We start from the raw sequence: 12,109 nt of genomic DNA on the forward strand, positions 1-12,109 counted from the left end.
TTTAGTTAATAATGTCATGATATAGAATTGCGGTTAAAGTGCAGTTGAAACTATTTGCCAAACGTAACTGCCTTAGGATCCATTGGCCTTCCATCAGGAGCGATTCCATTTTGACCAAACTTTCTTTCCATATAAAGCAGCCGTGCCTTGTCGAAATCAAGATTGTCCTGCTCCATAATCTGCCTTATCTCTTCTTTGGAGATGTCATCCAAACCTGCTCTTGTGTCATCATCATTCTGTGAGATGAGATCAAAGTTCCTAGAGCTGAAGCCCGATTCTAGATCCTCACCAAAGGAGTCATTAAGGCTAATTGCATTACCTGTACTCCTCCTCATCCGAATATAGAACTCTTTTAACTTGTAGCCTTCACATACATCAAATTGTGCAGTTAGTAATTAGAAACCCTTTTCGAGATCCGGTCATGAACAATCCCTTTCAAACATACTGATTCTTCTTCTTCTCCAATAGACGAATAGCAGAGATATACAGATCACGACCAACCAAAACCCAATCTTGAAATGGAATAGCCCCCACATTATTATACTCTGGCAGACAAGATTGGTCGATATTCAACAAGAGGTAACTTTATGGAGCGCACTGCGCCATCCATTAATAATGCTGAACAATAAATAATACATGACCACAAAGGGCATTTCGCACTCGCTACTTAATCTAAACTTTTGATGTAAAAACGCTGAATAAATTGGGTGAAAGCTATCGTCTCGTTTTTGATTAAACCAGTTCATTCACGCTTAGCGTAGGATATGTCTAAATCGCAACCACCGTAGTTGTAGTTGTTCAACCTTTCCATACAAACGTCGGCGTCCTCGATATTTGCATATTCGACGACTGCAATACCAAGAGGTTGACCGTCAGCGTCATACTTGAGTTCTGCGTTGTTCACTTTACCTATTGTTTCGAATAGATCATACAGGTCACTGGTTGCGGTTGATAATGGTAGATTAGTACAGTAAATTAAGTTGTTTCTTTCACCACCACCAAGGACACCCTCTGTGAATTCAGATTTCTGTGGAACCTCAGCTTCAGCAGCCACTGGAGGAGCTACAGGTGCAGTTTCAGGGCCAGGAGCGTTTCTACCCTCCCTTACATCTAAAACCCTGCCCTCAAGCTCGTACCCATTATACCTTTCGATTGCTGCTTGCATCTCTTCTGAGGTACCGAAGATAGCGGTACCGAAACCTCTAGAGTAACCATTACGATCTAACTCGACATCTGCTCTAATCACATTACCGACTTCTTTGAACATATCTTTCAAGGCTTGCCAGTTTATAGAATATGGAAGGTTAGCAACGAAGACCTCGTATGCAGGATATTGATGCTGTGGGTATTGATCTCTTGCCTTGACACGTTCTCTTGCCTCTCTTGGGGGTCTTTCACGAGCACTCTCCGGAGGTGGATTATCCTGTCTAACAAAAACCTGACGGTCCATGAAATACGAACTATCATATCTGCGAATAGCCTCATCAACATCATCTGAATTTGTGAACTCAACGGTCCCCATACCTCTATGATGGCCTCTGGAAGTAATTATATCAGCACGGACAACTTCGCCGACCTCAGAGAAATGATCTTTCAAATCCTCAGGGGTACAATCGTACGTCAAATTACCGATGAAGATACTGTTGGCATAGTTTCTATTAACTTTCTCGTCGTAGGTGCTGTCGAGATCTCTGGATAACACGGGACCATAATCACCTCTTGATCTACCATACCCCATGCGCCTTCCATCATCCCTAGGCCCACCACGGCCACGTCCCATGCCGTAGCCACCCCTGCGGGAATCGCCGGATCTGCCTTCGTATCTGCCACCATAACCACCTCTCTGACGCCCGCCGCCATAACCTCTTCTGCCACCATACCCACGATCTTCGTTGTACTGACGGCGAGGTGGAGATCTTGATCTATTACGCTGATCGTCCTATCGAATTAGAAACCAGTCCAACCGTATTAGTAAAGATATTGAGTCGATATTATTCAATTGGAGAAATAACAGGAGAGGGACACTAGCAAATATCACACACAAATACCCAGAAAAAGCAATCGAGTCCAGCAAATAATCCCATGACAATTGAAAGCCTCTCAAACCTGCTCCATCATCTTTGATAGACCTAATGGCACTATTGAAGCAGTTTTCCTATGATTCAATGCAGCTTCCTCTCCCATAATAATTCCTCACCTAAAACCCTCTAAAGAGCCCAAAAATTTTCGCAAACTTACAAATCCGCTGCCTCTTTCCGAATCTGACATTTTATCGCTGCCTGACACTCCAATGGTCTTACAATTACAGTAAATAAGCTTTGGAAGGCTCGACAAGCTCATATTTGACCAGTTCTGATAACTTCTGAGTGTTTGGCAAGATGAAAAAAAAAAGGGTCACATCAAACGACCAGCCATAAGCTCTTTCATCATCTCTTCACTGGCTGGGACGAGACCGTTGGGTATGGCAGCACTAGTCGTCTGGTCACTTCCATCTCCTTGTCCACTTCTTCTTCGCCATCAAATTTGAGCCGACACACCCCGTCCCTTTTAGTGCCCGTAACGATTGCAGGGTAGAATGTTGTAGTCTCGGGGTATCTGGCCAATACTTTGGTCCCCGGTGGGTAGTTTGGAGTCTGACTTCTGGTGGCATCCTGTGGAGGGATGAAGATTAGTTCTTTCCACGTACATTTGAACAACTTCCCCATATTGCCCATGTCATCGGGTTCCGGATCTCTGACCTCGTACCTAAGACCATCTGCGGATATCTTGATTACTTCGCATTGGAACCACTCTCCTTCCCCACCCTTCTTAGGCTTGTATGCAACCTCTGACCCAACAAGCAAGGGTCCATCTGGATTATATTGACTGACCCAGTAACATCGACCCGTATGAGTAGGTGCTGCTTGATCCTGCGCTGATTTGGAACCAACTCGGTGGTCCAGGTCGCCCACTGCGGCCGGAGTAGCAGACTTTTGGGCTTCTTGTGTAGCTGTGTATTCAATCACGCTATCTAGGTTAGTCCTTACAGCTTCGAGCAGTCGTTGGGCTCGTTTGACGTTCTCCTCGTGCGCTTCAAAATGATCCAAGTGTGATTGCAATTGCTCAGTTGGCAGGTTGGCGAAGTTGAGCCTCTTCAAGTTCACATCATCGTTCAAATGATTCACCTCGTTTGTGTTGTAAACATCTTGCAAAGACGAAATGACTAGATCCCACTGCCCCTCCATCACTTGCACCAGTCTTTGACACTCCAACGGGCCTCCAAATGGGTTCTTAATGGCTGTAAAAACGCCAATGATGCCTAGTTGTTCATCATCTTGCGCGTTTCTTACGGGCTTTCGAACTTCGCTTATTCGACATAATTTTTCACTTTAGATGATCAAGAGAATCCGGTAACAAGAGGTCCATTGAAGGTCAGTTGAGGGCTGGAACTGGTTGGATCATGTCATTGTGGAACAGTATCAGCAATGGGACTATCTGTGCGAAAAAAGGAGCCTGTATCATTCTAACGCAGGTGCGTACAGCAACCAAGAGGGCTGCCGGTTCGAGAACTTCGATGAAAGACTCTGCCGGTCGTAGATTGGGTCCAAAGAAGTACGAAGGTCAGCCTGTGAAGGTGGGAGAGATTATTATGAGGCAGCGTGGTACCAAGTTTTACCCTGGGGAGAATGTAGGAATAGGTAAGGACCACACGATCTATGCTAAGGAGCCTGGTGTGGTTCGCTACTATCTAGATCCATTTCATCCAAGGAGAAAGTTTGTTGGTGTTTCTTTGAGCCGTGAGATCAAGCTGCCTTTGCCACATTTTGAGCCTAGCGTAAGGAGATTTGGTCGTCAAGTCATAAAGAATGAGAAACAGGCAGCACAGGAAGAGCAATTCTTACCAAGAAAAAAGGCTCTTGCTAAGGATGAAATTTTAAAGAATTTGAGTGAACGTGAAGAAAGAAGAAATATTTTGGAGCAAGAATTTGTCAAGACGCTGACCGAGAGTTTGAAGCTTGATATCAAAGATTTGAAATTCGCCACAAAATATTTGATTCGTTTGAGATCCTGTTTAAAGAGTGGGTTTAGCTTGGAAGATGCGCAGTTTAATGCGAAGTACTACTTGGAGTACGAAACTAAATTGAAGTCGAAGAGAGAAAGTTGGGGCAGTGAAAAATTGGCCGAACAACTACAAGTTTTGCAAGATACTACTTCGCTCCTTAACGAATCAACTTCTTTCAACAACAAGCTAAGCCTAATCAAATATATTACTTCAGCGGAGAAACTGGCTTTGAAACAAAAATTGATTGACGATCTCAAGGAGAAGACAATTGTGACCAAGAAGGATAGAGACGAAGTGAGAAAGTTGTTCAACAACGCTTGTGATTACCTAACTTTGTCAGAAGAAGTTTACTTGCGCAGAAAGTTTTTAAAACCAGTTAGGCCAGAGACTACCGCTACGATCGCCGATAAACCAAGCAAGAAGACTTTGGTAATGAGACGCTTCAACTATGAAAAGAGTAGGATCGACGTCATACCAAGAAAGAAAGAGGCTTTCCTAAGTAAACTTTGATTTACAGCACATAGACTTGTATATATAACTAACCGTTACACATTAACCCGGTGGTAGTTGACTGAGGTCGACGATATCGTTCAACTGCTCAGCTTCTTCAGCTTCTTCCAGTGAGCTCTTGACTGGGATTCTTGGCAGTGCCATCATACCACTTCTGGCACATTCCAACACACCAAAAGGTTCAATCAATTTCAAGAAAGCACTAATACGGGAAGGCTTGGCCGAAAGCTCTACGATACAACTTCCATCGCTAATATCAACAACTTTACCACCAAAATTCTTGGCCAAATTAGAAATATCGTTCAAATGTTCGTGCTTCAATCTTAGCACTTCACTCATTGGCAAATTGGTTGGATGGAATTTCTTCTCTCTGATCTCGGAGACCAAATCACCGGAGTCTTCCGCCTCAATGGTGCTCTTGTGGTGATGCAACAACAAATCCTCGAAATACTCAGCACCCAACAATGACACACGAGCCAATACTAACTCTCTCTTGATGATTTCGGAGTTTGAGTAGTCCAGCACGGCGTATACGGGAACCAAATCTTCAATTTGTCTTCTAGCCTGCTCGATGACACCGTCCTGTCCCTGCAACACGATAGTCATTCTACTCAAATCCTTAACCTCCGTGTTACAGACAACCAATGAGTCAATGTTGAAACCTCTTGCAGCTAAAGTACCAGAGATTCTCGATAATACACCTGGTTCATTTTGCACCAAACAGTTCAAAACGTGCTGTTTTCTAGGTTGTCTCGAGGCAACAGGGGTCTCGTAGAGAATAGATGACACCGCACTATCAGCACTCCAAGAAGGAGTCTCTAAAGTGGGCAAAGGTGGTCTGGAAGCATGTCTGTGCAATTGCTTATAAGCCAGAGCGGATGTCGAGGATGAACCATGACGAACGAAACAGCGACTGCTGTTACGAATCAACACCGATCTGATCATTTCGGCCTTTTTCTATGAGTGATCTATAAAAGATTGAAGTTGAAGGTTCATCAATTTTTTTCACTTTTTCTTCAAGAGAGTGAGAGTGAGAGTGAGTCACTTAACTAAAAATCGTACTAACTGAGTTTTGAATATAAATACTTATAGCCTCGATGGAAATGCGTGCTGGAATTCCTTCACTAGTCTGTGTTCGACGGAGTCGATAAAACCTTCTGTGGTTGTGTAAGAAGAGCGGTCTGTCTTGCCCAAGATTAAAGCCAAATCCTTAGTCATGATCCCATCGACTTGAACGGTGTCAACAGTGGCCTTCTCGAGAAGTTCACCGAACCTCACCACTTCAGGAGTGTCGTCAAGCTTACCACGTTGAATGACACCTCTAGTCCAAGCGAAAATAGAAGCAATTGAGTTTGTTGATGTTTCTTTCCCCTGTTGATGTTGTCTGAAATGCCTGGTAACCGTACCGTGGGCTGCTTCACTCTCAAAAGTCTTACCATCTGGTGTCACTAGCACAGAGGTCATCAAACCAAGAGATCCAAAACCCTGAGCGACGATATCGGACTCCACATCACCATCATAGTTCTTCATAGCGATGATGAACCCACCTTTCGATTTGAGCATTTGAGCAACCATATCGTCGATGAGTCTATGCTCATACCAGATTCCAAGCTCTTCGAACCGGCTTTGATATTGATCTGCGTACATTTGCTCGAACACATCCTTGAATTTACCATCATACTTTTTCAAGATAGTATTTTTGGTGGTGGAGTACAATGGTAGCTTACGTTCGAGTGCTAACTCGAAAGAAGCCTTTGCAAAACCTGTGATAGACTCAGTGGTGTTGTACATTGCCATACCAACACCACCATCCTTAGGGAAATCAAACACATGCAAATCCTGGTCACTTTTACCATCCTTGGACTTGAAAACAAGTCTCAACTCACCTTCCCCAGGGATTACCACGTCTGTGGCACGGTATTGGTCCCCAAATGCGTGTCTACCGATAATAATGGCTTTCTCCCACTGTGGAACCAGTCTTGGAATCCTTGGAATCACAATTGGTTCTCTAAAAACAGTTCCACCAAGAATGTTTCTGATAGTACCATTAGGGGACCTCCACATCTTCTTAAGCTTAAATTCTTCAACTCTAGCTTCATCCGGGGTAATTGTAGCACATTTAACAGCCACACCGTACTTCAAGGTGGCATTGGCAGAATCCACAGTTACTTGGTCGTTAGTGTCGTCTCTATTCGTCACTGACAAGTCGTAGTACTTCAAATCCACATCCAAGAAGGGTAAAATCAGCTTATCCTTAATCAATTGCCAAATGATTCGCGTTTGCTCATCTCCGTCCATCTCCACGATGGGACTCTTAACCGTAACTTTCATCTTGATATGATATGCTGATTTTCTAGCATAATTGGTGAATAAGTCACCATTACTCGAACTTATCTTTTATATTAGAGGTTCCCCCTTACTTGCGCTTCTCCGGATTATGATAATAAGTGAAAAAAAAATGACCGAGAAGGAGAAACTGACACGAGTCATTGCAATCGGGTGCGGTATCGGTAGAATCAGATCTAAAGCTCGTTGGGTGCTGCAAATTCGTCGTTACACGGCTATGTAGAATACAGATTTTTCACTGGTCATTTTGCATCAGTTCTTTGACGGTCTTTTCACCGGCCAGCACTTGCTTCATGGAGGCTAGGATGTCTTTAAAAGTCTCGAACTCATGGTAGGGAACGTTTTCTTTTCTACAGTAACGAACTAGATCCTTACCTTTCTTGGCGAAAAGTAGATCACACTCTTTGGCTGCACTTAGGTCAGAGACACCATCCCCACAGTAGAAGTAGGTTGGACGTTGTTGACCTGGTTTTAACTGAGACTCAAACTTTTGTTTTTGTTGTTCGAGACTCTTCGATTTGTCGTGACCAAAGGACGAGTCATCTTTGTAAATGATCTTCCAGTCCTGATTTTCGGCGATTTCAACCTCATTGGAGATAATCTGGATCTTCTCAACTGCTTCCTTACCGACTAGTTTACCCAAAAGTTGCTTGATAATTGGTCTCATACCGCTGGATACAACAATGATTGGAACATTGTTTTGTTCGGCCCATTCGAAAGTTTCTTTGAAACCAGGATCCAATTCAATATGCTGTTCCAATATCTCGATACATTCAGGCAATGGCTTGTGCACGGACTCCAACATTTCCCAAAAGGCATGTCTAAAAGTCTTGGATCCATCCAAGACACCATCAAAAGCTTCGAGACGTTTTTCCTTACCGAACCCAAAATGGTCAGTTAAGTAATCGTTAGAATCGTCCCAGGTAACTGTACCGTCAAAATCTGTGAATATAACTGCCTCAACCATTGTATAAATATCTTCTAGTATGACGAGGTTATTAGAAGTAGCGGATTGTCAATTAAAGTTTCGGTTGCTCCTTTTATATAAAAATTTGGTCCAACAAGTAACCTCGCCACGTCACAGTTAAGGAGTAAGTGTTGATACCGTAGCTCGCGAAGAAGCGCAATTTACTAGATGAAACTAGTGGTGTTCTCAGGTGGAACCGCTACAAACTCGCTGACTCCTTGTTTCTCGAAGATCTCTTATGAACAACGAGGTGAACTGACCTATGTGCTGCCCGTGTCGGACAACGGAGGCTCGACAAGTGAGATATTGAGAGTAGTTGGTGGACCTGCAATTGGTGATCTCCGATCTAGAATCGTTCGGCTCGTTACAGACCCTAAAGTGGCAGAATTGCTCAGTTATCGTTTGCCGAACAATCAAAATGAAGCCAAGCAAGGTTGGAACTGGATAGTTGAAGGATCACACCCAATCTGGCGCAATGTACCAACTGAAGTGAAGGAGATTTGTCGAGCATTTTTCATTCATATCAATTCTGAGCTCTTGAAGCGTACTAAAGTGTCGAATCCGTTCCGATTTGAAAAGGCCTCGATTGGGAATCTGTTCTTGACCGGTGCAAGACTGTTTCTTGGGTCACTCGATGCGTCTATCGAACTTATGATGAGGGTTGGCAGATGTGATCCTCAAGTGCATGTCATTCCGTGCATTAACACCAACCATACGCACCATATCGCTGCATTGCTGGCAAATGACGAAGTGATCACGGGCCAGTCACAAATTTCCCATCCCTCGAGACCAAAACTCACTATGGATCACCGAGCGAATTCTGTAACTGATATCACTAGGGATGGATTTGTGCATTTGGAACTGACGGAGGATGATAAGTTAGAAGAAGAAGAAGAAGAGGAGGAGTTCGCTAATCCATTGTACATCTTACCAGAGTTGAAAAACTCACAATTGCATTTTGAGAAGATCGATGTCGATGATACACTACCGGCACCAATCAAGAATCTACTTTATATCAATCCATATGGGGAAGAAATCAAGCCAATGGGCAATTCTCGTGCAATCTCCAAGATCAAGAACGCAGATATGATTGTTTACTCGATTGGGTCACTGGTGACCAGTTTGCTGCCGATCGTGGTCCTGGGGAACATTGCAGATGTTATCTTGGAGTCTAAGCATACACGGAAAGTGCTTCTTTTAAACAACAAGTACGATAGAGAAACGTCTTGGCTTGATGGTGTAAAGTACGTTCAACTCGTGATAGATACGATGACAAGCGCCGCTATCAAGTATAAAAAATCCAAGAGTAACCGGCCCATCGCGGGGCTGCAACTGTATTGGACAGATTTCATCACAGATCTTGTTTACTTAAAGCATGGTGAGATCGCGATCCATGAAGATGATTTCGCAAAGAGAGGTATTGAATGCCATGGAATAAAATCTCAGCAATTTGAGAATGATCAATTGGCAGATGTACTGAAGAAAATTGGTCAAAAGAGGGGACTTGAATAAATTACATAGCTAATCTGGCTCAGATACCATTCTTATATTTTCTTGGGATATTCATAAAATTAATTCTAGACTCTAATTCGTCATCAGTAATGACAGTGCTTCTAGAGGCACCTTTCTGCACTATCTCCTCATGTTCTATCTCGTGCTCATGATGCAATAGTTCATGCTCAATGTCCTCTTTGTGAACGTTCTTTATTTCTGGATCATCATCCTTATGGTACTGATTCCAGTGATGAATCTCATATTCTGCTTCAAAATCTGAATGATGTCCAACGCCAACACCCAAGTCTGGCATCTCATTGCCCTTCTTGGCAAAAGCAAGGTACTCTGACCTTTCAATCTTTGTGTCGTCATTAACATCCAAAAGTTTCATGATAAGCGAAACTACACGGTCGGCTAAACCTTCATCAACGACTTCAGAATCATCATGTTGACCCATTCCATCTCCTTTACCGACAATTTCATCGCGATTCAATCCGTACAGGGATAGGATATCATTACGGTCCATGTATCCCTTGTGCTTTGAATCGTGCAAATCGAAAAAAGTTTCAGGATCATATTTCACCAGTTGATGTTCATGCTCCATATGCCATTCCTCCCAAGAAAGTCCCTGTGGCTTTTGTTCACTTTCAACATTCACTTCTGTTCCATCTGAGTTGCTAGCTGAAGCACATTTGGCAATTGCAAAGCAGTACAATACGATTTTAGCGAGTAATAGCATTCCCTTTCGCCTCTCCTATGTCCTTCCTTACTGGGGTATGCTAATTTGATTTTGTTAAATTCCAATTTTGATTGAAAAATTCATTCCTCAGAAACAATATTCATCATAACAGTCACGACAGAAACTTGGCTCTGACAAATATGCTGAACGATCTAACGTCCTCTTGATTAAGAGGCAGCCAAGGCAATTTCTATGATGCTCATCAAAATCCGAACTGAAGACTTCTCGACCATTCATCAGCATCCTACCTATCTCGCTTTCATCGTATACGATCTTGAATGTTGAAGTGTTGGATCGATAGCTGTGTTGACCATTGGAAAAATAGAGAAGGAGAGGATGATCTTTATCGAAACAGCCAAATGCTAATGGATGTTCAAGTGGGAACTCTAACTCCGGAAAAGACCATGCCTTCTCAGGGTTCAATTGGTTCATCACATTCTTCAGCTTTCTTCCATCAGGGAAGTTTTGATTGTCAGAACTCGAATCCAGGATGAGGACTACATCAACTTTCCGCTCGGGGATCAGCAATGGCCGTAGGGGAATGTTCTCCCCATCTTCGCCGCCATCAACAAGATATAGGTGGTCATTAGTAGTAAGTATGCTGTCTACTCCGGGGTAGTTAAAAAATGGATTGGGATGATAAACAGCATAATCAGCTTTGATCTGGTCTAGAGTTGATGATCTGACATCGTTTGAATCGGTGCCAGCCATCTCCAGTCCGAACAAACCCATGATAGTCTTTATTGCTTTCACAGTCTCTCTAGATGACTTTGCAGTCATGTTCCAGATGTAAATTAGAGCATTGTTGAAGATCGAAGATGAAGTGGCGGTAATGAATCCAACGTCGTCAAAGTTCTTGACGCAACGTTCGGCTATGCCACTTCTGATTCTCGAGCCCAAATATTCTAATTTAACGAATAAGCGTAGTAACGGGTTCCAAGATCCAAATTCAAACGGGGTAAACTCGAAAATTACATTCTTTAGTCGCTCATTTTTACAATTTGCAACGACTATGGGTATCGGAGCCTTGAAATCTTTAAAGCTTTTGGATTCTCTGAATAAACGAGAGAATGAAGAGCCGTTCAGCATATTAGTGACATTGCTTCCCAAATTCCTTATGAAGGCTTTACCCAAATAATCTGTGAACGAAACTGGAAACCCCTTCATCTTTTTAGGTCTAACCTCCATATGAAGGTCAATGTAAAATTGAATTATCCGCTTAACAGATTTCCATGATTTGATCTGTGCTGTGTCGTTCTTGTCTTTTAAAGACCCTTTCAAAGGCTCCTCCACTTCATCATCATCGTCGAACAATAATTGCCGTAACCTCAAAAGTGGATTCAGACTTCTCTTACCCAAGCCCTCGTCGTTTGTTTCTTCGTCGAAGAGAGCAACCTCCATATCCAAAATTTCTCGAAATTCTCTAAACTCCTCATTATCAAATCCACTCCAATCCCTCTTGAGCAGGGCCTCCTCTGTCAAATCACTCTCTTCAATACCAGAGACAAGATCTTTCTGCCTCACAACAAAATCAGGAATCCCCTGCAAAAGTCCATCATCCAAATTCCAATCTGTCAACATGAGATCCACCTCAAAATCGTGTGTGATAAGATCCATCAGTATCCAGCTTCCACCAGATAGACCGGAAACATAAGTAAGACTATCAAAGAGTTTCCAATCACTCATCTGTTTGATGAAACCAGTTCCTGTAAGCATTGACCGGTATCCACCACCTGAAAGTGCCAGACCTATCACAGGCGGTTTCGACTCAATCTCATGGTATAGCTGTGGGCTAAAATGAACCAGATCTAGAGAACTCAAAAATTCTACCAAGCAACCCTTTGCGTAATCTAGTCGATTACAAACGTAATGACTCTCTTCATCGCAAATGTCTTCCTGAGAGACGTGTTAGTGTATGAGGTTGGAAATCAAAGTTTCAATTTCGAAACATACGTTAGCTTCTCTAACCAGTGGATAATCGGGGCATTCAACTTGTTGCAGGAAATCAATA

The 12,109-nt window shown here is 43.0% G+C and overlaps 10 protein-coding genes across 10 annotated transcripts; 2 read left to right on the top strand and 8 right to left on the bottom strand.

Moving 5' to 3' along the window:
* Positions 1 to 50: 50 nt before the first annotated feature.
* TDEL0B06050 (uncharacterized protein) lies at positions 51 to 536 on the bottom strand (the record flags this gene model as incomplete). The annotated part of the gene is made up of 2 exons (XM_003679897.1): positions 51 to 319; positions 446 to 536. 2 exons carry the CDS (start codon positions 534 to 536, stop codon positions 51 to 53), a joined length of 360 nt encoding a protein of 119 aa, XP_003679945.1.
* A 206-nt stretch (positions 537 to 742) lies between these two features.
* Positions 743 to 1,780, bottom strand: TDEL0B06060 (RNA-binding protein; the record flags this gene model as incomplete). Its single annotated transcript, XM_003679898.1, has 1 exon — positions 743 to 1,780. One exon carries the CDS (start codon positions 1,778 to 1,780, stop codon positions 743 to 745), a length of 1,038 nt encoding a protein of 345 aa, XP_003679946.1.
* A 646-nt stretch (positions 1,781 to 2,426) lies between these two features.
* SGF29 (Sgf29p) lies at positions 2,427 to 3,224 on the bottom strand (the record flags this gene model as incomplete). The annotated part of the gene is made up of 1 exon (XM_003679899.1): positions 2,427 to 3,224. The coding sequence occupies one exon, from the start codon at positions 3,222 to 3,224 to the stop codon at positions 2,427 to 2,429; it is 798 nt and encodes a 265-aa protein (XP_003679947.1).
* Positions 3,225 to 3,439: 215 nt separating this feature from the next.
* On the top strand, positions 3,440 to 4,552 carry MRP7 (mitochondrial 54S ribosomal protein bL27m; the record flags this gene model as incomplete). Its single annotated transcript, XM_003679900.1, has 1 exon — positions 3,440 to 4,552. One exon carries the CDS (start codon positions 3,440 to 3,442, stop codon positions 4,550 to 4,552), a length of 1,113 nt encoding a protein of 370 aa, XP_003679948.1.
* Positions 4,553 to 4,594: 42 nt separating this feature from the next.
* ILV6 (acetolactate synthase regulatory subunit) lies at positions 4,595 to 5,497 on the bottom strand (the record flags this gene model as incomplete). The annotated part of the gene is made up of 1 exon (XM_003679901.1): positions 4,595 to 5,497. One exon carries the CDS (start codon positions 5,495 to 5,497, stop codon positions 4,595 to 4,597), a length of 903 nt encoding a protein of 300 aa, XP_003679949.1.
* Positions 5,498 to 5,638: 141 nt separating this feature from the next.
* TDEL0B06100 (NADP-dependent isocitrate dehydrogenase) lies at positions 5,639 to 6,883 on the bottom strand (the record flags this gene model as incomplete). The annotated part of the gene is made up of 1 exon (XM_003679902.1): positions 5,639 to 6,883. One exon carries the CDS (start codon positions 6,881 to 6,883, stop codon positions 5,639 to 5,641), a length of 1,245 nt encoding a protein of 414 aa, XP_003679950.1.
* Positions 6,884 to 7,133: 250 nt separating this feature from the next.
* On the bottom strand, positions 7,134 to 7,865 carry PYP1 (putative phosphoric monoester hydrolase; the record flags this gene model as incomplete). The annotated part of the gene is made up of 1 exon (XM_003679903.1): positions 7,134 to 7,865. The coding sequence occupies one exon, from the start codon at positions 7,863 to 7,865 to the stop codon at positions 7,134 to 7,136; it is 732 nt and encodes a 243-aa protein (XP_003679951.1).
* Positions 7,866 to 8,033: 168 nt separating this feature from the next.
* On the top strand, positions 8,034 to 9,377 carry TDEL0B06120 (uncharacterized protein; the record flags this gene model as incomplete). Its single annotated transcript, XM_003679904.1, has 1 exon — positions 8,034 to 9,377. The coding sequence occupies one exon, from the start codon at positions 8,034 to 8,036 to the stop codon at positions 9,375 to 9,377; it is 1,344 nt and encodes a 447-aa protein (XP_003679952.1).
* A 19-nt stretch (positions 9,378 to 9,396) lies between these two features.
* On the bottom strand, positions 9,397 to 10,098 carry SSP120 (nucleobindin SSP120; the record flags this gene model as incomplete). Its single annotated transcript, XM_003679905.1, has 1 exon — positions 9,397 to 10,098. The coding sequence occupies one exon, from the start codon at positions 10,096 to 10,098 to the stop codon at positions 9,397 to 9,399; it is 702 nt and encodes a 233-aa protein (XP_003679953.1).
* Positions 10,099 to 10,185: 87 nt separating this feature from the next.
* On the bottom strand, positions 10,186 to 11,814 carry SPO1 (putative carboxylic ester hydrolase; the record flags this gene model as incomplete). The annotated part of the gene is made up of 1 exon (XM_003679906.1): positions 10,186 to 11,814. One exon carries the CDS (start codon positions 11,812 to 11,814, stop codon positions 10,186 to 10,188), a length of 1,629 nt encoding a protein of 542 aa, XP_003679954.1.
* Between the last annotated feature and the right edge of the window lie 295 nt (positions 11,815 to 12,109).

Source organism: Torulaspora delbrueckii, chromosome 2 (genome assembly GCF_000243375.1).
Source record: "Torulaspora delbrueckii CBS 1146 chromosome 2, complete genome".
Lineage (NCBI taxonomy): Eukaryota > Fungi > Ascomycota > Saccharomycetes > Saccharomycetales > Saccharomycetaceae > Torulaspora > Torulaspora delbrueckii.